At 44.9% G+C, this 22,707-nt stretch overlaps 1 protein-coding gene across 1 annotated transcript in view; it reads left to right on the top strand.

Moving 5' to 3' along the window:
• Nucleotides 1–22,707, top strand: part of ABCC4 (ATP binding cassette subfamily C member 4) — a 177,631-nt gene that overhangs the window by 46,729 nt on the left and 108,195 nt on the right. The window contains exons 14-18 of the mRNA XM_015417130.1: nt 8,920–9,016; nt 10,679–10,894; nt 14,065–14,205; nt 18,023–18,060; nt 20,591–20,691. Coding sequence (XP_015272616.1) covers nt 8,920–9,016; nt 10,679–10,894; nt 14,065–14,205; nt 18,023–18,060; nt 20,591–20,691 — 593 coding nt within the window. The remainder of the gene's footprint in view (nt 1–8,919; nt 9,017–10,678; nt 10,895–14,064; nt 14,206–18,022; nt 18,061–20,590; nt 20,692–22,707) is intronic.

Raw genomic sequence — 22,707 nt, 5'->3', positions numbered from 1 at the left:
CGGATTGTCCAAATGATACTGATGTGCCACGGGAGGCAGTTTCGGGGCAACCTCTTTGACATATCAAGACTGAACGAATGTGATCTCAGTGCCCTGTCATGACACCCTTACGTGTTATCTTTTAATTAGTAGTGATGTGTTTTTGCAAGAAGATGCATCACCTGTCAGTCTGAATAGAGCATCCAGGTGAGTGACAGTGGGGCACTGCAGTACGCTATTAAAAACAGCCTGTTCTTTCAGGTTTGCTGAAGGCAAATCCTGCTGACTCTTCCATCTGCAAAGTAAAGCACCTCATTCTACATGCTAAGCTGCTGCAGCCGCACAAATTAGCAAGGAATCACCCTAACCAGAGTGGCTGGACGAGGAAGGATGGGTAAGTGGCTTTTTTACCCCCGCAGTGGTCTCCCCTTTCAAGCTTTTCAGTTTTGCCTTTGCAATTAGATAATGTAGCTGTGTGCGTGTTTCTCGAACTTGTTCTGAATATCGTATAGGGCATTAAACTTTTAGCACAGGCCGTGTCGAAAGAACAGTGCCGAAGAACTAAGGGCGCATTATTTAGTTTCAAAAGGCAATTTGAAAGGCTTAAAGGCCACCTTTTCCTATTGTGCCGTTTTTGCAGCTTTTCAGTTTCAACCGGTGCATCTCCCCCCTTTACCGTTTTGTAATAGTTGCAAATGGCACAATACGACTTTAAAAAAAGCCACTTACACAATCCCTTCCAAGTCTTGCTTTAAACTCGGTGTGGTTCTTGTGGTGCATTAACCACCAGCTTAGGATGGATTTACGCTTTACAGGGCAAGCAAGGGTTTCCAGGCTTGTATTTTCCTGGTGCCTAAATGCTGCAGGGAAGGGCGTTTTTTCAGGGGGAAATGGCAAGTGGGAGGGGAGGGCTTTGCCCTGCTCTCCTTCACTGATTATTCTCTGCAAATGTCATTCATGACCGTATTTAATCTCTGCCCCTTGACTGGGAATATTAAGAGTGGCCAGAAAAGAGAAAAAACTGGGGCGAGGGGATCTTCCGAGTAGAATAGATTGGGGTAAGAAACGTTAAGAAGAAGAAGAGAAGAGATTGGATTGGATTGATACCCCGCCCTTCACTACCCAAGGGAGTCTCTGAGCGGCTTACAAACTCCCTTCCCTTCCCCTCCCCAAAACAGACACTCTGGGTGCGTTCAGACGCGGCCTTTCTGCCGGCATAAACTGCACCGGTTGGAACCGGTGCAGTTTATGCCGGCATAAACGCGATCAGACGTACCTCCTGTCTGTGGAGCCCTCCGGTGGACGCCCGCTCACACGCTGCGGGCGTCTGCGTTTTTTTTTTTTAAAGGACAGTTTGAGCATGCGCATAGGCAGCCATTCAGAGAATGGCGATTTTTGCGCATGCTCAACCCCCCCGTACATTTAAACTTTAAAGGTAAGCACTTACCTTTAAAGTTTAAAGCCCAACCTGGCCTCCCTGTAGTCCCGGACTTCTCCTGGAAGTTAAAAAAGGCTTTTTTTTTTTTACACAAACGCTCAGGGCGAAGCTTTGCTGAGCACATATCGCTTCCTTTTTTAAAAAAAATGGCGGGGGAAAGCCGGAAGCCTCAGGCTTCCGACGGAAGTGTCTCTGTAACGGAGGAGAGCGATCAGACGCCGGGGTGCACTGATTACAACCATTCCACTCTGTTTACCACCACTTCAGACCTAGTGGCAGAGTGCAACGGTTTAAAGGGATTTACACTGGTTAGGGATGGGAGGCAGATGTTCGCCGTGTGAACGCCCATAAGTACACCGGTTGGAACCAGCACCCTAACCGTTGTAAATCCCCCGACTGAACGCACCCTCTGTGTGGTAGGTGGGGCTCAGAGAGCTCTTGACAGAAACTGCTCTTTTTCAAGGACAGCTGTTATCAGAACTATGGCACTTGCCCAAGGTCATCCAGCCAGGTGCAAGTGGAGGAGTGGGGAATCAAACCCGGTTCTCCCAGATTAGAGTCCGCGCACTTAACCACTACATCACACTGGTTAAGCACTGCCCCTGTGTTTGCATGACGGTTACAAACAAAGTGGAAACCAGTGTTCCCTCTACTTTCCCCCCAAAACCGAGCAGAGCCGTTCACACCCTGAGCAGAATGTAACTGCTGTAATCTTAAAATGGGCAAAGGGCAGTGCAAGACCCTGCGTGGCTCCAGATTGCTACTGAGTGGGGCTTCCTGTGACAGTGAGCGGCCGCTCACAAGCACAGCTTAGCAGGAGCACCACTGGGGATGTCGCTTTGCTGCGTTGATGTGTAGTCCCATCCTTTTGGTTGTTATTTCCTAGGTGAAACGTATATAGAATTGCAAAACTAGTAATTCAAAACGCCAATGAAAAAGGACCTATTAAAAATTTTAAAATTTAATCTGATTTCTTAAAAAAAACCCAACACCCTGATTTTTCTTGACGGTGCTTTTTATTTTGTTTTCGCATGTTTTATCCACCTTGCTTAGTCGTATTCCTGCACAAGATGAGGGAAGATCTCAGGGCAGGGTTTGAATCAGCCCTGTCGTCAGCTTGTCCCTTGTAGCGCAACTGTCTCTTCTCTGGCTTAGCGAACCAGAAGGAAAACCACTCCCAAGGGTGGGCCGGGCTGGGCGTCATATGTACTTCCTCATATGTTGGACTTGACTCGTGATTTCCTTGACAGAAAGCTTGGTTACCGAAGCACTACCATTGTTGGCTTTTCAAAGCGAGAAGTGCTTTTTGTTTGACCGAAACTAGGGCTGCCAAGTGGGGACGGGGGGCGGGTAAACCCCCGCTTTGGAGGCCCCGGGGGGGAACCCTGCCCCCCGAAGCGCAGCGTGGGTGCGTCACAGGAAGTGACACAACCACTAGAGCACGTTGGGGGCGTGGCCCCAATCATTGGAGGGGAAAATCTATGGTTTTCCCTCCAACGATTGGGGCCACGCCCCCAACGTGCTCTACGTCGTGCGTCACTTCCTGTGATGTTCTGGCGGCGCGCGCGCATACCGCAGCAGCTCCCGGATTGAAGGAACGCTCCCCCGCCGGTGAGTAAAAACAACTTGGCAACCCTAACCGAAACACTTTCTGTTTTATTATTCATTTATTTATTTAAATTTATATTCCGCCCTCCCCACAAGTGGGCTCAGGGGAGATCACAGAGCAAAATCAAGACATCATAAAAATTTCAATACATATTAAATATAATTTACGAAATAATTAGAACAGTTTAAAGCAGCATAGGTTAAAACAGGTCACACTATTTGTATGCACAGATCTCAAGATGGTGCCATTTTCTTCTTCTTAATCTGGGCCACGTAGAGATGGTAAACTTCAGCGGGGGGGGGGAGCGAGATTTTATTGGATTTTATTTATTTATGTTTTGCTCCTGTAGGAAGGTGAGGTGTAGAAGTGACTGTGTGTGTGGAGGAATAGTTTTCGTCTCTAAGACGTATTTATCTAGTGTGAGTCCAGTGGTACCTTTAAGACCAGCAGAGTTTAATTCTGGGTATAAGCTTTTGGGTACAAGCACACTTCTTCAGAAAGCTTACACCTAGAATTAAACTTTGTTGGTCTTAAAGGTGCCACTACACTCAAACTTTGTTCTACTGCTTCAGACCAACGTGGCTACCCCACCTGAACATATTTATCTATAATGTGCAGGCATTACACATGTAAGTTTGTATGTGTGATCTAGTGAGGTATAGTGGTTGGAGTGTCAGGCGGAGACCTGGGTTCAGATCCCTGCTGTGCTGTGATGCTTACTTGGTGGCCTTGGGCCAGTCGTGAAGTCTGTCTGCCCTGCCTCAAAGGGTTGTTGTGAGGATAAAATGAGGGAGGGAGACCGATGAGCTCTTTAGAGGAAACATACCATAGAAATGTACCAGATAGCTTTGACCTGGATAGCCCAGGCAAGCCAGATTTCAGAAGCTAAGCAGGGCCGAACCTGGCAAGTACTTGGAAGGGCGGCCTCTAAGGAATACCAGGGCTGGGATGCAGAGGCAGGTAAATATCAAGCCACCTTTCTGAAACATCCTAGCCCCACTAGGGATCACCAGAAGTCATCATGACTTTCAGGCTCGCAAACACACACACAATACTCATGCAAACAAAGTACCAAATAGATGGGTAGGTAGATAGAAGAAGAGAAGTACAGATTGGATTTATACCCCACTGTTCACTACCCGAAGGAGTATCAGAGCGGCTTACAATCTCCTTTCCCTTCCCCTCCCCAGAACAGATACCCTGTGAGCAATGTTCCCTCTAAGCTTTGGAGTCTTGTGAGGAAAAATTCTACTTTGTGAGCTACTGGCATTAAAGCTGTGAGCGAGTGATTTGGCTGCTGTATAAATTAGTTTGCTCTGGAGCCCTCCTTCCTGAGCTAAGACAAAAATGTGTGAGCTGGAGGCTAAAAAACTGTGAGCTAGCTCACACTAACTCAGCTTAGAGGGAACACTGCCTGTGAGATAGGTGGGGCTGAGAGAGCTCTCTTGAGAACTGCTCCTGAGAGACTTCCGGTTTATGGCGGCGCGCTGAGCAGACTCACCTCCCGGGCCTCCTGAGGGTGAAGCTGCGCACCAGCAGAAAGGAGGAGCCTGGCAAAAGGCTCTTGGCCAGGAAACTTCTGAGAGGTCGCCTCTTCGTCAGCGCGATGCTGGGGAATCGAGGCGCTTCTCCGTCCCGATGGTCCCTCTGCTGAGTGTCCGAACAGAACTAGTGACGCTGACCGGGACAAGCGCTGGAGATCGAGCGGTTAAAACGGAGGCTAAGCGAGGTCGTATGACCGAATATGAACAGTGAGTCGGACTAAAGCGTATTTGCTATTTAAAAAGAAAGCTCCCCACCCCACAGACTATAGAAGTAAAGCGAGCAGGGGAGGGACCCCTCCCTTGCGCATAAACTTAAAAAGCGAGACCCGGGGGGGGTAGCGGAAGCAAAAGTGATAAAATCTGTTGGGAAAGACTTACCAAGGTGCGTATGAGCGTATGAGTGCATATTCAGAGACTTTTAAAAAAATTGCGAAAGTAAACAATCCATAAAGATGGCAGGGAAGAGGACTGAGAAAGAGAAACTTTTAAAGGCGAAAGTAGCTTGAGAGTCCATGACCGGAAGGAACCACTGAGCTGGCCAAAACGTTGGCAGAGTCCCTGCGCCCCCTGCTGGACCAGATGACTAATCTCAATGAACAGTTGTCAACAATGAACCAATGTATCACTACTCAGCTGACACAATTGAATGAGACTCTCAAAATTACGGAACAAACAGCTGAGAAAGTGAAAGAAGTTGACGCCACTGCTCAAAAGGTGAAGAAAAAGGTACAAAAATTGGAAAAGAAGCAAGTGTCTACAGAAGAACAGCTTTTACAACTACAAATGGAGAAGGCAAACCTGGTCCTCCATTTCCAAGGTGCCCCAGAGACTAAGGGCGAGAATCTGAAGCAAATGATGAGTGATGCATTGGCCCCAGTGACAGATTTGAAGACGGAGTTGTTGATGAGCGAGATGGATGTGGCCTATAGGTCGTATTCCGGATATATAAAGAAAAATAATCTGCCTGGGGAAATAGTAATAAGATTCTCGAAGAGGCACGTGAGGGATTCAATCCTGAGAGCAACAGCTGGGTCACTTTTGAAAATTAGGGACAATACTATCAGCATCTTGAAAGATATCCCATTTGAAATAAGACAAAAGAGAAAAAAATACAGATTTAATCCTTTTTCTTCAAACAAATGCAATAGCGTACAGGTGGCTAATTCCAGAGGGCTTAACCTTCAAACTTCAGGATATAAAAGAAAAGATTGACTCTGTTTACAAAGCATGGGAATTTCTGAGAATCCAGTTGGGAGAGCCAGAGGACGTGGAAAAAGAGGAGAAGGACAGTAAGTCCAGTGGCGAGCTGGACTCGGGGTCTTCCAGAGAGGACTCTCTTTTGGAGAAAGGGGCGGCGGCCCCTAAAAGTCCTTACAAACTGCGGAAAAGACAGGATAAGAAAAAATGAAGGCTGAAGGACTCTGAATTGTGCCTTTGAAAATATTACTGTTAATAATGAGATGCTTTGGGGCCTTTTTTCCAACAGTTAAATTTTAAAAGTTATATTAGCATATCTAAGTTCATAAAATTGTTAGCGTTTTAAGGGATGGCTTTGTATTTAAGCTAATTTGATGATCTCCTCTCTTGGGTTTTTAGTTAGTAGTGGTTATCTTTTCTTTCTCCTTAATTGTAGTTCCCCTCCCCTTTTTTCATTGTAGTTTGTAGTCCTTATATAAAATGGAATTAAAAAATCCCCTTTGGGGGGCCAAAAAATAAAAAAAAAAAGAGAGAGAACTGCTCCTGAGAGAACAGCTCGAAAAGAATTAGTAAGTGACCCAAGGTTACATCAGCAGCTGCATGTGGAGGAGTGGAGAATAAAACCTGGTTCTCCCAGATTAGAGCCCACATTTCTAACCACTGCACCAAACTGGCTCTCACTGTGTACACATTATATTGCTCAAAATTTTCTGCAGGCAAGCCCTGATTTAGTAATATGGTAGTTTTTTTTCTTTTTTAAATATTTTATTAAACATTTCAGTAATATGGTAGTTATGTTCAAGAGCCTCTGGCCCTTAACTCCAGGTTCACACGTGTCTGCCTGAACAGCGTTGCAAGCTGGTGAGCTGGCAAGTAACAGGATGTCTCAAATTCAAGCCTTATTATTCTGTTACAGTTTGTAGCTTGTACTGCCTGAAAAATGATCCGTGTACTGGTCAAAGTGAGTGGCTTTGTGACTGACTACTCTTATCTGTGCTGTGAAAACGGCGAGTTGACATTCTTTTTCTTCGTTGATAACTCTCTGTGTAGTTGGGTCAGTTCTGAAAGGGGTGTTTGTCTGCTCCCAACTGTGGTGTTCCTTCTGTCTTCTCTTCCCTTCAACCCTCCCCTCCACTCTGTGGATTTCTGTGATGGGGGGGGACTTCATTTGGGCAGGGCTATTTTTGGGCAGGAACGCACAGAAACGGAGTTCCGGCTGGCTCCCGAGTTGGCCACACCTGGCAGGAACTCATTAGCATAACAGGCCACACCACACCCAACAGCAGAAACTCATTAGGATTGGCTACATTAGGGATGTGTGGTCTAACATGCAAAGGAGTTCCTGCTACAAAAAAAGCCTAGGGTTTTGACAACAAACAAGCTAAACAGAATAAGAAGCAAAAGGTGGGTGTGGCTGGATGACCAGACTTCTGGTAACATGGGGTGTGTGGCCTAATATGCTAATGAGCTGCGCTGTCAGGTGTGTGGCCTGATGTGCTAATGTGTTTCTGCTGTTGGGTGTAGCCTATTATGCTAATGAGTTCCGGCTGGGCTTTTTCTACAAAAAAAGCCCTGCATTTGGGAATATAATTGAAGAGCAAGAAAAAGTTACCTCCCATCACTCATTAATCCCATGTTAGGGAGGTTTCCTTCTCCATTGGTGTTGCACAGACTGGAGCAGCCATTTTCTTTTCTGCTTGGAGGTGAACTGGCGCTATTGCTCCAGTCTAGTCTTGTGCTTTGTGAAAAAATATTTGCTCCTATAGACATCTAGATGTGCATTTGTGATCTCTAAAAAACTGAAAGAAGGGGGGTACTGATGAATACCAGAGGTCTGAGGGTAATATAGAATAATCGTAGAAGGAATATTAAAGGTGCCAATATGATTCAAGAATGACAGAAGTGTGAAAAAATAGTTGTAATTACAGATTTACAAAGAACATAATATGCCCACAAGAGCAATAAATAAGACACTATCAAAAAGCTTTTTTTTTACAGTGATAATACAAATGTATTCTATACAACAACAATGCCGTATCCAAAAAAGTTAACCAGTTGGAAAAAGCATACTGCATTTTGGCATTTCTATGAGGAATTTACGAGCAAGATAAAAGACACACAACAAGACAGGATGCCGGAAACAGGATTGTAGCCAGCATCCTGTCTTGTTGTATGTCTTTTTCTAGCTCGTAAATTCCTTACAGAAATGCCAATTTGCAGTATGTTTTTTCCAACTTGCTAACTTTCTTGGTTATGGCACTGTAGTTGTGTATATTTCTATTTATTTCTATTGTGGCCTTTTTGTTGTTGTAAATTTGTAATTACCACTATTTTTTCACACTCTTGTAATTCTTGAATCATAGAATTCAATCTTCCACGGGCTGGTTTCTTTTAAAATCCACAGTCAAGAAAGGAACTTCCTCCGCTTGTTGTTCACCGGTTTCTCGACTCCCTCTCTGGGTCGCTATTTCCACTTCCGCTTGCAAGCTCCAAATGACACAGTCCTACACTCTTGTAATTCTTGAATCATATAGGCACCTTGAATATTCCTTCTACAGTTATTCTGTATTACTCTCAGACCTCTGGTACTCCCTATCCCCCTTTTTTCATTTGTGATCTTTGCCTAGAATTGTTGTTGTTTGATTATTCAAAACGCTAAGGGACTATGGTTTTTCTTTTCTCTTTATAGTACGACTGAGCCTAAAAGCATGATGATTAACTTCTGATTCCTCTCTCAAGCATTGTGAGCTATTTCTGTGGTAAACAACAGTTTGACCCACTATTTCATATGAAAAGCCCCCTTTCCCTTTTTCCTCTATTAAAAGGAATTAAGCATCTCATGGGAATTTCTTCTTTATTACATTGAAGAAAAGAGAGGTGGATTTTGACTGCCTTCCTTTCACTTGGTTCTTTTCTGGACAATGCAAAAGAACAAAGTGTGAAATCTGGTAGAATTGGTGTTCTTTTGAATCCAGGGTAGATTAGTTTTAAATTTCACTTCTTCTTGCTTTGTGAATATTAGACACTACAATACAGGCATTCTGAATATATGTTTGTATTTTATCCTGGAGCCCCTTTCTTATTTTTTTGGAGTAAAATCTGCAAATGTTTAGGAAACTGGAGTTTCACTTTATCTCTTCCTTCTTTTGCAGGTGTATTTGTCAGGCCTTGCGTAAAAAGGTGTCTGTTTTAGTGACCCACCAGTTACAATATCTCCAGGCTGCAAGCCAAATCCTAATTTTAAAGGAGGTAGGTGGCGATAAGTTTGTTTTTGGAAAGTTGGCTGTGTTTGGGTGGTTATGTTTGTTCCAACACTCTAACGCTGAAGGGTTGTAAAGATAAAGTGAAAATAGCTTATTCAGCCCAAAGACCTGCTTTGGAACTACAGAGTCAGCTGAACTAGCATAGCACGTATGCATTTTTGCTTTATTTCTTCCATAAAATGTATTTCTTCAATAAACTCAGTGCCAGATAATACTGATGTCGTAAAGCCAATATAAAACTGGTATAAAACTATGTAAATGATTATTTATGTTCGATCCCAGGACATGGCGGAGGTCATATAATGTGACTGTTGCCTGTTTTTTGACATCTACTAGTAACTCTGTATACTTCCTGGAGTTCTGTGATGGAGCCACAGTCCTTTGGTGCGTCCACTTCTAATTGACTGGTTGACTCCAGAGATGGTACCGGGGACTGCTTCTTGGCCCTACAGCATAGGGTCCCATAGGGGATTCATTTAGTTCTCCATGCTGCATAACATCTACATGAAACCGCTGAGAGAGATGTACAGGGATTTGGAGGAAGGTGCCACCAATATGCAGATGACACCCAGTTCTATTTCTCCCTAACCGTTGAGTTGGGTGGGTCTGTGGAAGTCCTGAATGGGGCCTTGGAGAACATAATTCTACCGTGAAGCTGCCTTGGAGCAGACCAGACCCATTGGCATAGCGAGGACAGCAAAGCACGGGTGGCAGCAGCCATCGGGACAGAGTGGCCAGGCCCCTGCAAGAAGGAGTGAGCGCCCAGTGTGGGCCAGAAAAGACGCTGTGGCAGCCCTGGTTCCTGGGGCCCTGACGGCCAAACCTGGAGCACCCCCGGGAAGCTGAGGGCTCATCCCACAGGGAGGCAGGCAGGGCCCGGAAGAGCCTTCTTGCACCATGCAGCCAGCATGTCCTTTCAGGCCCTTCGCTGGCGTCAGGCACCTGGGGCTGATGTGAGCACTTCAGAGACCCACCCAAGCTCTCCCGGGCGGACGGTGGCTGCCAAGACCAAGGATTGGTGCTCACCCTGGGAGGGGCTCTGCCCTGTGCCGGGGAGGGTGCCCCTTCACCTTATAGCTCCAACAGCAGCCACTCAGCTCACGCCTCTCCTCTGCAACAGTGAGCCTGTGGTTTCCTGCCAACTGAGCATAGGATTGCAAGTATGCAGCCCATTTCACTGAATGTCTTCACGGAAGCCCATTAAATTAAATTAGGGCCCCTGATGCCACCCCATTCCTGGCTACAGTCCTGTGTACGCCTCCTTCAGGTTGAAATGCAGAGGAAGATACCATTGTGTCTTCGACATTAACACAGGAGAATGGCTTTAATCCTGAACTCTTGTTCACAAAAACGTCTTTCCATCCCTTTTAAAAAAGTGGACAAATCCATACATCTCTTATTGTGAACAGGTTGCTATATCCCGTTTTGAATGTTTACCTTAAAATCTTGATGGTAAAGAGGTGCTCTGGACATGGAGATGTGAAAAGTAAGATCCCTCATGGCATCTTCCAAAAAAAGTAAACACCCTGTAGCATTTAGAATTGGACATAGGAGGCCAGCGATTGCAGTACAGTTGACCTGCTGGGGCTGCTAGGTTTCATGCTGAAAATGGCCATTTTATTAAGAGTATCGTGTATTTTACTTCTAGGGCAAGGAGGTAGGGAAGGGGACTTATTCAGACTTCCTGATATCCGGAATAGACTTTGCTTCTCTTTTGAAAAAACCTGAAGATGATGAACTGCAACCAATTCCAGGAACCCCCAGTCACAGGTTACCCAGAATGCGTACATTTTCAGAAACATCTGTGTGGTCAATGGAATCTTCTGTGCAGTCACAGAAAGAAGGGGCTACAGAACCGCTGTCTGTGAGTACATCATATACTTATTTTTTAAAAAAAATTATGTATTTTTACTTTGAATGGTGTCAGAAGATCAGAAGGGACAAGCTGGGAACCTAGGAGACTCGCGGGGTTGGGAAGTCCTGTGTCTCCCCCCCCAACGCTTGCTTCCACCTTCTCTGTCTTTGTAGCCTTTTCATCACCACCTCACCTAGTTTTCCTTCTTCCTATCTCCCCAGCCTTTCCCCCACTTTGTTTCACTCCCCACTTTGCCTCCTCTCCCATCTGTTGCTGTTGCCTTTCCCTGAACCTTCCATCCCGTCAGGCTTGCCTAGGCCCAAGATCTGGGGCCTTATTTTCTAGGTGACCCCACAGTGCTGACTGTGACCTCACAGAATTTAGTGAGATCTCAGTCAACATTCTCCTTTCCCCCCTACTCCATATATTTTTCTGCAAACCTGCGTTTTGCCCTGAGCCTGTAGAAAAAAATCCTCCCATCTGTACATGGCCTCATTATGTGGATTTTTTTGTCCTTGTTCTGTGGCTGTGTTCAGAATTAGGTACACAGATTTGAGGACATCCATGTTTGAGATTGCTGTGGAGTTTGTTCCACTGGTGCATCCCTTATTGGTGCTGTTGTGAAGTAATTTCTTCTAGAAGCTATTTGATGTTAAAATATTACTTGGGGTTGTAAACTGTAATTGCTAGATCAATTAGCGAAAGGTGAACTGTCACGAAGAGAGCAAAAGGAAGTATTAGTGATAGTCTTCCCTTCACATAGCGTGTAAAAGCTTTTGCTTGTTAAAATGTAAGCTGTTAAAGTTAAGAGATGGGCACGAACTGGGAAAATGGGGGTTCATTTTGGTTTGTGGGGCTGTACAAACCACGAACCTTCACGAACTTTCCTGTTTGCTGAACTGGTTCATTTTGTGAGGTTTGTGATTCGGTAGAACATGCGCTCCTGTGGGCTAGAGATGCCAAACTTGCCACAAATTTCTAGCTGACTCTCTTCTACCTGCCCTCCAAGTTGGTGAGGATTGGATTTAGGGGGCCTGAGTTACAGCCCCCCAAAACAGGTGCCCCCAGGAAAGTGGGGATATCACAGCTGCAGGTTCGGGAGTATGTCAGATCCCCTGTGAGCTAGAGGTGTCAGAGTCACAGAGGACCTCCCTGGGATACCCCCCTACCTGCTCTCCAAGTCTGGTGAGGAACCCTCCCCCCCCCGGTTATGATGTGGTTTCTGCTAGGGTAATTGCTCTTCCCTACTGCTGCCGTGTTCCTTGCAAAAAGACCCTGGGTGCAGGGCAATCATGTTAGAGAAGGAGAATCTCTCCCACACTCTCCAAATGCCGATTGCACTGACCTCCGTTCCCCACAAAGCCACTCATTATTAAATGAAATTTTGATTAAACCTGGTGGGCTGCCAGCCGAGCCCCGCTAGCTGAAAAGACAGATTTCCTACAATGGATGCTTGGTGCAATTATATGGGGGGTGCCTTACTGCAATCCCCCCTTTCTTTGTTGTACTTACTTTACCCCCCCCCAAGTCTAGGAACCCAACAGCTAAGCCTCTCTGCTCGGTTTGATTTGGTATGTGATTTGATGGTGATTTTGGGGGTGACCCAATGCAAAAATCCTGAGGATCCATCAGAATCTGTGCTTCAGAATCATGTTTTTGCGCCATGGTGTTGCCACAGAGCCATGGATCAATGATTTTCGTGGTGCGAGCTGTGCCCATGGACATGATATGTGATTTAATGATGATGTTGGGGTGACCCAACACAAAAACTCTGAGGATCCATCTGGATCTATGCTTTGGAATCATGTTTTTGAGCCATGGTGTTCCCATGGAGCCATGATTTTTATGGTTCAAGCTGTACCCATGGGCATGATATGTGATTTAATGATGTTGGGGTGACCCAATGCAAAAACCCTGAGGATCCATGCTATGGAACCATGTTTTTGTGCCATGGTGTCACCACAAAGCCATGGGTCCATGATTTTTGTGATGCAAGCTGTGCCCATGGACATGATATGTGATTTAATGATGTTGGGGTGACCCAGTGCAAAACCCCTGAGGATCCATGCTTTGCATACATGTTTTGCACTGTTGTGTTGCCACAAAGAAGCGGATCTGTGATTTATGCTTTGCAATCTGTGGCAATCAACATTATAGGTGATCTTATGGTGAGTTTGGGAAGACCTAGTGCAAAAATTGTGAGGATCCATGAGGATCCGTAGATATCGACTACTTTTTTGCTTGGATGTGTGATTTTTGTGGTGCTGCCTATAGACTAAGAGATGGTCTACAGTATGATGGTGCTATTATTTCGTTTCAATGTGAAAATCGTATGAATTCATGAGGATTCATTTAAAATCCTCTCGATCCGACATATACACAGTCTCTTCAGAAATAAGTATAAAGGGTGTGTGGGGGGGATATGTGTAAGCAGAGGGACAGCTTAAGCAAAGAGACAAGTGGCTTAGAGCCCTGCGTCCACTCCACCTCACACAATCCCAGCCAGAGCTAGTAGTCACACAAAGCCCAATTGGGAGGTCCTCAGCTGAAGAACCAATGAATCTAAGCCCCTCCGTTCAGCATGAGCAGAAGGACAGGTGCCACAGAGCCCTCCCTCCAAACCCCATTGTTCACACTGAGGAATGACTTCCAGTTCCCTTCCTCCTCTGCCTCTAACTGCTTGCTGCTGAGTAGAAACTGCTAGGTTGGCAGGAGCTGGAACTAGAGACGGGAGCTCACTCCGTCATGCGGCACTCCGGTCTCGAACTGCTGAACTACCGACCTTCCAGCCTGCAGTTCAGCATCTTAGCCACTGAGCCACCACAGCTTAAAAAAAAAAAAAGGTTAATCAACTGAAATGTTTTGTTTGACAGTCCCAATATCAGTATATCAGAACTTGGTTTTTATAAACCTACCTGGATGTATTACATCATTTTGACATGGGAGAAGTTAGCTGTTAGTTTATTTCTGACTGCCCACAAAAATGAAAATTGAGATACGAGTTTTAAAGTTATTCATGTCTCCAGTATTTCATTCTCTTGTTCTTTGTAGCTGTCTCTTAGAGGCACCTTTTTAGAAATACTAGTTTTAGAGATGTATTGTGGAAATACAGTAAGTTTTTGCTGGATCTTTGTTACAGTTTTAATGCTGACTTTCTTATTCTACTCTTCATTCTACAGATGGAGCCTGTGCTAAGCACGTTGCCAGAAGAGAACCGTTCAGAGGGGAAAATCGACTTCAATGTTTATAAGAAGTATTTTGCTGCTGGGGCCAGCTACTTTGTCATTTTTATACTTTTATTTCTCAGTATTTTGGCACAGGTAAGTCATTTGGCATCATGAATAAAAGCATTATTGAAGTATGCTTTTACAGGGTTTCAACACATCTGACTTCCTACTTTTCCCCCCAAATTTTTCAAATGCGTTAAGTTTTCCCCTCTCCTTTGGATTAAAAGGTGTAGATGACAAACTGGCTGAAGGCTTGTTTGGTCCTGTTAACTTCTTTGGGAATCAATTCAACCAAATTCAAGTAAATAGGGTTTAACAGAAGCCATCTTGGATTTACTTCAGTTGTCTCGGATTATGTTTCATGCAGTCCCATGTAAAAAGCTCTCTCCCTTTATTCCACCTCAAAATTTAGATTTTGGATTTTCTCCGTTAGATTAAACCTGCGATCTTAGCGATGGGGCAATTAAGAGAAGGGTGCATTTATAGACTGGAGCATGTGTCCCTACACACTGTCCCATGTCTGGCCCCAGTGTTTGTACAGGGGCAGCTTGAAACTGTGCTGTGGCTTCCAGGGCTTTCTGCAGGTCAGCAGACATGGCATTCAGTCCTACAGGTGTTATGCTATATACCTGGGGGACAGGTGCAAGCCCTATGCAAAGAGTGGATGTCTGTCTGCAGGTAAGCCCTACAGTGAGGTGAGTGGGCATGATTCCCCTTTCCACATCGTCTGTAGGAGGAACTACATCTCACAGCCTTGTGTAAGCCACAGAGATGTTCGTTGACCTGTCTTTCTATCTCTACTGATGTTTAGCCGCTTGTTTCTAAAACTAAACTGTGTTTTGACGCTTTCCTGGCTGTTTGCTGGTGGTGATGGAATTTATCGCAAGCAACTGGGGAGATTAGAAGATTTGTATTGGGAAGCAGCATGTTCGTTTCCGAGTGAATGAGAAGCGAACCGACGCCCCTGTCCATTAAACTTTCAGTTGTTCTGAAGCTTAAAATAGGAGTCAGAACAAATGGATCCACTTTATTTTCATTTCTATTGATTTTCAGTGGAAAACATCATTTTCTTAGGCTGCATATTTCATATCTATGGGATCATCTTTGTTAGAGCACAAGGGTTCCCAGTTTCTAAACAAAATATGAAACAAGACTTTGTCAGTCCCCCCAAAAAACTGGGTTGCTAGAGCATGTAGAAAATTCTTTATCCAATTATTGTGCCAGTTGGGGAGACATCTGCACCCCTAAGGGGATTCTCGTGTAAACAGGAAGCTTTCAATCATTCATCAAAGTAGAACTGATGTCTTATGGCTGGTATGAGGGAGGGAGAGAGAGAGTCAGGAGATGTGGAGAGATATGACGTTGACATACAGGAAGCATTCAATCAATCATCGAAAGAGATCTTTCATTTCTGGGGCATGTTTTGATTTTTAATTGCTCATGAGAATGGGGATGCGTTCTCCTGTCTTCCTGAAACTTGGCAGAAAAGATTTCCTCCAGTGAGGTATCTAGTGAGGTATACCTAATCGGTATTTTTCGGGTACTTATTAAGCTCAATACCGATCATAGGTCTGTATTTGGCTACCAATATGACTCCACATGAAAAAAAGCCATTTTTTAAATTTTATTCAGGCGAGCCAGCCTCAGCCAAAGCGGCAATTTGAGGCCCCTAGCTTGCAGGGGGGCTGGTTTAAACCAAGCTGCAAGAGGAGCCAGCCTTGGGTCGGCTGGGGTGGCAGGAGGGGACAGCTCCGTGCCGCTCCAGCTGATCCTCCCTTGCCCCCAGGCTCGGCTGGGCTTCTGCTGGCCAGCCCAGTTTAAACCAGACTGCCCAAGAGAACCTGAAAAGGAGCCAATCCTTTGGGGAGAACACTCCCTGCAGCCTCGGCGGGAACTCTGCGGAAGCCGTGGGGGAGGGACTCTGCTGGGCAGCCTGGTTCGAACTGGACTGCCCGAAAGAGCCTGCAAAGGAGCCGATCCTGTGGGGAGAAGTCTCCCCAAGGTTAGGAGAAAGGAAAGGAGGGCAAATCTGAGATCGTCCCTCCTTTATGCTGGCCATAGCTCCCGATGCCAGCAGAATGGAAGGGGGAGGGGAGATCTGAGACCTTCCTCCTTTCCCTTCCTCTGTTCTGCTGGCCTTGGCTGCAAGAGGAGTCAGCCCAGTATTGTCTGGGGTGGTGGGAGCTGTCAGCTCTTCCCCAGAGGTCTGCTGCCAGTTTGATGCCTCTAGCGTACAGGGGGACCATTCAACTCACTTCCTCCCCTTTTGCACAGGGACTCTAGGATCTCCCCGTCCCCCAAGTAAATCTGCACACAACTTGGAGGGACAGTCCCTTAAAATGCATTTTGAAAGCCATGGCATGAGTGAACCCAGAAGGGTTCTCTCGTGCTGCAGCTAGCAAAATGCATTTAAAAGGATGGCCCCTTTCAATGCTGAGCTGAAAAATTCGCCAATCCTGATTTCCCCCCGAATTACAATATCATACAGATATTGGGATTCGGGAATATTGGAAAATGCCAACATTTTTCAGTTTCAATACACCTAATCCTGAAAAATACTGGGATGGTTTTTTTGCACACCTCTAGTATCCAGTCCCTGAAAATGTCATATGAATTAGATGGAAAATGCCCCCCCCAGGGGGGGGAGATAGAAATTTTTCCCATTGATATTGCTTGGAATTGGAAATAATGCAAAAACCAGATGAATGGAAAGTGTATGAACATTTTTGAAGCTGAAATGAAACTAGGAACACCCCCAATGTTTTCAGCTCTCAGGAGAATTTCAGAGAGCTTCTTCCGGATACTTGAGGTTAGTGCAGAAACAAAGTCCTTAAAAAAAAAAAAACCCTCTCCAAAAAGGCATAAAGAAATACTTGAGAAAATCTAGTTTCAGAGGGTAGTCATGTCTACAGTTGAACAGTTAGATTCGAGTCCAGTAGCACCTTATAGACCAAGAGTTTTGGGGTATAACCTTTTGAGAGTCTGATGAAGAGAGCTTTGAGTCTCAAAAGGTTATATGTTGAAAATCTTGTTGATCTGTACGGTGCCACTGGACTTGAATCTAGCTGTTCTAACGCAGACCAACACAGCTACCCTGTGAAACTGCATCTTCATGGAAGGTGCCACATTCAGCAACATGGTATCTAAGATCCTAGGAGAAGCCAATGTTGGAACAGGCCAATGGCCCATCCAGTCCAACACTCTGTCACACAGTGACCAAAAATACCAGGGGCCATCAGGAGGTCCAGCAGTGGGGCCAGGACACTAGAAGAAGAAGAAGAAGAGATTGGATTTATACCCCGCCCTTCACTTGGAGTCTCAGAGCGGCTTACAAACTCCTTTCCCTTCCCCTCCCCACAACAGACACGCTGTGAGGTGGGTGGGGCTGAGAGAGCTCTGACAGAAACTGCTCTTTTTCAAGGACAGCTGTGCCAGAGCTTGTGACTGACCCAAGGTCACATCAGCAGGTGCAAGTGGAGGAGTGGGGAATCAAACCCGGTTCTCCCAGATTAGAGTCCACACACTTAACCACTACACCAAACTGGCTCTACACTAGAAGCCCTCTCACTGTTGCCCCCCCCCAGCACCAAGAATACAGAGCATAATTTGCCCCAGAGGAGAGTTCCTACCTATATGTTGTAGCTAATAGCTACTGATGGACCTCTGCTCCGTATGTTTATCTAATTCCCTCTTGAAGCCATCCATGCTTGTAGCTACCACCACTTCCTGTGGCAGTGAATTCCATGTGTTAATCTGGTGAAGGAAACTTTGTCTCGTGAACGTTTATAACCAGAAAATCTTGTTAGCCTCTAAGGCAGTACTGGACGCGAATCTAGTTGAGAAAATCTAGTTTTCTTTTGCTTTTTTCCAGCCTGTTTCTCTGATATGTCTCTAAATTTCTTTAATCGAGGTTGCCTATGTGCTTCAGGATTGGTGGCTTTCTTACTGGTAGGTTATTTCTTTTTAATCTTTTTATTCAATAAATGTAAAAATGGGACTTAAGTGTAGTGTCTGAAGGTTGGTATGGTTGAGATGGGAAATAGAAAGGGGCCTTTGAGATGACTAAGTTGTTATGAAGCCACAGTTTTGCTTTACATTACAGCATAAAAACAACCCATCAAAATGCATCAAAAGCAGCATTATTTTGAAAGGCCACAGGGGCCAGAACCCAGTAGGAAATATGAACGAAGGTTCTTGATAGTATCTGTGACGACATCTAGCCACCTGTGTAAAGGATAATACCCCAATCTATTCTCAGGAGACTGTAAAAGAGCCTAAACCATGTACATGAGCTCAGTACTTAACAGAATTCCTTCAAAAGTGTTGTTGTTTTTATTCATATATAATATGCATAGTGCATATGTGCAGTCATACATGTGGTCAACACTTTTGCTGTACCAGTTTCCGCAGAACAGGAGCCGAGGGCGTGGTAGGGTGTGGGGTTTTTCCATGTTCTTCAGACCTCTCAGTCTCCTTGTTCCTTTCTCCACCCACATGCCTCTTCCATTGGAGGAGCAGCTGTGATGGCTAGGCTCCTTCTCTGACTGCCTCAGCATGGCTGATGTAGTTGGTGCTCCTGCCATCGGGCAGTCACCTGAGGGTAGTCTGGAGGGAAATAGTGAGCTGGGTCTTATTCTACATAAGAGAAACAAGAGGTCCTCCAGGTAACAGTCTAGGGCAGAGCCTGGACCATCCAGAACATCCAAAGAGCAAAGCGGATCAAGTGAAAGTGATATGGAATATATGAATTGCGGATGGAAGAGTATAATGACGTATGATCTGAAACTAAAGTGTAATTTTACTAGATATATTTGCAGTAGAGTAACATGGATCTATGACAGTGTCATAGATGCAACGAACATGAAATTGAGCCAACTTCAGAGGACGGCGAAAAACAGGAGGGCCTGGCGAGATCTTGTCCATGGATCTGCCCTGACCTGAATGGCCCAGGCTAGCCGGATCTTGTCAGATCTCAGAAGCTAAGCAGGGTCGGCCGTGGTTAATATTTGGATGGGAGCAGGGGTGTAAACTTCTCAGTTTCCGGGGGGGGGGGGGAGGCTGAACTGAGTAATCTAAAGTTAATTATTTTTTCAAAAACCATATCCCATCAACAATCATGTGGTTCAAATCCCCCCGCATAATAGTCTGAATCTCAGTCAAAGAAAGAGGACTCTGAGAGGAAAGATGTCATGAACTCCTTCACTGAGATAATACTGGTTTGTCAGATACCCTGACCTGAAATTATGGGAGTATTTGTTTGGTTGAAGTAGGGTCCAGGACAGCAGAATTGCTTCACTTTCTATATTTGGGGAACCAACTTCATCTCTCCCCCCGCCTCTTCCATGTACAGATGCAGTGAGGCAAAAATAATGGCTATTTCCATATCTTCTTTTTCTTTTTCTCTAAAGCTGCAAGTCTCAGGGTACGAAAACCTGAATTTCCAACATTTAAGCCACAGTCCTCTTTTCCCCCCACCACAACACACATAGCTAAATATAGAACTATTCTCATGTCCTCTGTTTCTTTTTCTCTAAAACTACAAGTCCCAGTATTCCAAAATCACCTTAACTTTCGACATTTGAGCTACGAGCCTCTGCCACTTATATGAACATGCATATTGAAACATATGGGATAACATATGTGCAAGATAATATGACAAGATTCTGAGTATAAACTCATTTTCTATCCTTCTAGTGTGTTTTTCAAATTGAATGAAGAATAAAGATCATGTCTGTACAATTATATAGTGGAAGAAAACAGCAACCTCTTGATAGTTCATGCACGTGAGACAAAAACAGCAAAGCAAGACTGAAGAGAAGTTATATCCTCATAGTAATCTTATAGATGTGAAGGTGGAGAATAATAATTAAAGCATTAAGTTGTTAATACAGGTCATTTCCTCTGATTAAAATCGAAATGTGAGCATTCTCCACCATAGAACAATGGAATTCCCCATTTCCTAGCGGGCTGGTAGTGATGGCCTTCTAAGGCAAAATCTGTTAGTTGCCATAAAATCCCGAGATTCTACAGTTGTGTTTATAAAAAGTGTCCTTTTTTGGTTTGTTTCTTCTTTGGAGAAACAATCTAAAGATTTATGACTTTTATGGTCGTTGGTCTAAAAACTATCAGAGTTATTGGACACGAATGGGTTCTTCAGTCTCTTCCATTCTTAAAGCCTGCAACTTTAAATGGTCTTCCATGCTTAAGTGATCGGGGATCCTCGTAAGGTGAGGATCACTGGCTTATAAATGGCTTTTAAAAGAGGACAGACAAATTTGGAAGTATGATATTAAGAGTTGTTATCCATGAGTGCCAGGTTTTTTTTTGGGGGGGGAGCAAACAAAAGGGAGGGGTGGTATTACTTGTTTCTGAGTTTCCCAGATGTGTTTGACTGGGTGCCGTATAGGAATATGTGAGGTTTAAACAGTTCACAGCTGCTCGTATGCACAACTTTAAAGGATTTCTTACCCCTATACAGGGCAAATCAACAGGAAAGGTTGAACATGACTACAGAGGGCACTAGTACAATGAACGAAGTGAAAGCGCTTGATCTCCGTTGGTATTTAGGAATATACGCAGGTAAAAAAGTTTTCATAATTTTCATAATTGCTTTAAGGCTTGCAAGGGCTCGCTAAATAAATAGTCATGATGGGTGGAATTCCTCTGATTACTCTTTTCTCCCTCCCCCTTCGCAAACCCCCGAAATGACCTCTGATTATGACCCTTCCCCCCCACCTGCCCATTTTGAACTTTATTAAACTGCGATAGGCTGAAAGGTTTCCATTTCCTACAGTGATTCAGATTCACCTTTTAAAGATTAGCAGGGCTCAGGCTTGTCTCCTGACTAAGGCAATTGGATGAAATGGGGGGTAGGGGGATGGGGATGGAATTTATCGTAGAAGGAAGAGGCTGAGTGTGGACGTTTTAATTTTCTCTTTTCTGGATTTTGGAAGGCAGATCCGAAACAGAGTACCCAAAAAGCCATTTGCCGTGAGCACCGTGGTCATTGTCTTTGCAAACGGAGTGTTATGGATGGGCAGAAGGATTAGAAATTGATCCTCATTTTTTTTTTGCCGTGCTCCGTTTCAGTTTTGTCGATGTGAAAAAGATCAGTCCTTTAAAAAGGCAACATAGACGTATTTTGTTCTCAAGTGCTATAGCAAATTAACCGGTTACAAGCGGAAAAGCTGAGAGAGGTGCACAGTATTACCAAGCTTCGCACTTGTCTCAAGAGCTGTTTTAATGGATTAAGAAGTGCAGAGTGGAAAAATGACATGTATGAAAAATAGGGTGGCTCAGACGTAGCCCGGGTTCACGTGCCACAACAGGCTCTGCGTGTGTGTGAACACAGCTTGTTGCTGTGCTTATGGACACACTTCTCTTCTTCCTCCTCCATGCTCACATGGGCGGTGTTTGAAGATTCCTGGCTTGCAGCAAACTCCAGTTTCCTGTGACATGCAAAGGCAGGTACTATCTGAGTTTTACCTCCTGGAAGCTGGGATTCTGAATCACAGTTTAAATGCAGGAATACAGTCCCTGTTCCTGGAGAGGAAGCCAACTCCATATCTCATAGGCACTGCATTTGTATGTCACGGGGAACTGGAGTGTGTTTCAAGCCAGGAATCCTTAATTGCAAGAAGGGATGGTGGAGCGGGAAGAAGGTATTTTCAGTGGCAAGAGGCTATGTTCAGTGTGCCTCTTCCTTAACTTGGTGGTCTCCACTCTCCTAATGATAATCATTCTGTGCTGTCAAGTCCAACTGACTCATGGTGATACCAGAATCGTGGAGTTTTCAAGGCAAGAGATGAGCAGAGGTGGCTTGCCATTGCCTGCCTCCATGTTATGACCTGGACTTCCTTGGTGGTCCCCCATCCAAGTACGAAGCTTGGCCAACCCTGTTTAGCTTCCAGGCTGTGATGAGATTGGACTGGTCAGGGCTATTCAGGCTGCTCTAAGTCTCTTAGCCCTTGACTTAGGCTTGACTAAGATCACATGCCCTGTACCCCAACCCCTCCCCACTCCTGCAGAAATCTATCCCTTTTCTTGCTGGATTTCATTATGCTTACGGATGAAAATTACTGATTCCTTCTTTGTTCTGATCATAGTCACAAGCTCCTCCTACACTTACACTATCCTCCAGTTTGTTTCTGGGCACAATTCAAGGTGCTGTTCTTGACCTCCAAAGCCCTATATGGTTTGGAACCAACATACTTGAAAGATTACCTGATCCCTTATGAACCTGCCCTACCATTAGGCTCATCTTCGGAGGCTCTGCTTGTAGTGGTTGCAGAGCACAAAACCAGACCCTCCAAAATTGTTCATTGTGCCCCCCACCCCAGCTTGTTTGGTTTAATAATGCAGTTCATGAAAAGTGCTTGACTGTGAAGAAGCCCACTTATAGGCAATGATGTTTTTATGCATATTTTGGAGACTTCATTTGTTGTTGTTGTTCAGTCGCACAGTCGAGTCCGACTCTTCGCGACCCCATGGACCAGATCCCGCCAGGCCTTCCTGTCTTCCGCCGTCCTCTGAAGTTTGCTCAATTTCATGTTCGTTGCATCTATGACACTGTCTAACCATCTCAACCTTTGCCGT

Source organism: Gekko japonicus, unplaced genomic scaffold (genome assembly GCF_001447785.1).
Source record: "Gekko japonicus isolate JY-2015 unplaced genomic scaffold, Gekko_japonicus_V1.1 scaffold927, whole genome shotgun sequence".
Taxonomy (NCBI): domain Eukaryota; kingdom Metazoa; phylum Chordata; class Lepidosauria; order Squamata; family Gekkonidae; genus Gekko; species Gekko japonicus.
Note: the sequence above shows the minus strand (reverse complement) of the source record. Positions and strands in the feature narration are given on the sequence as shown.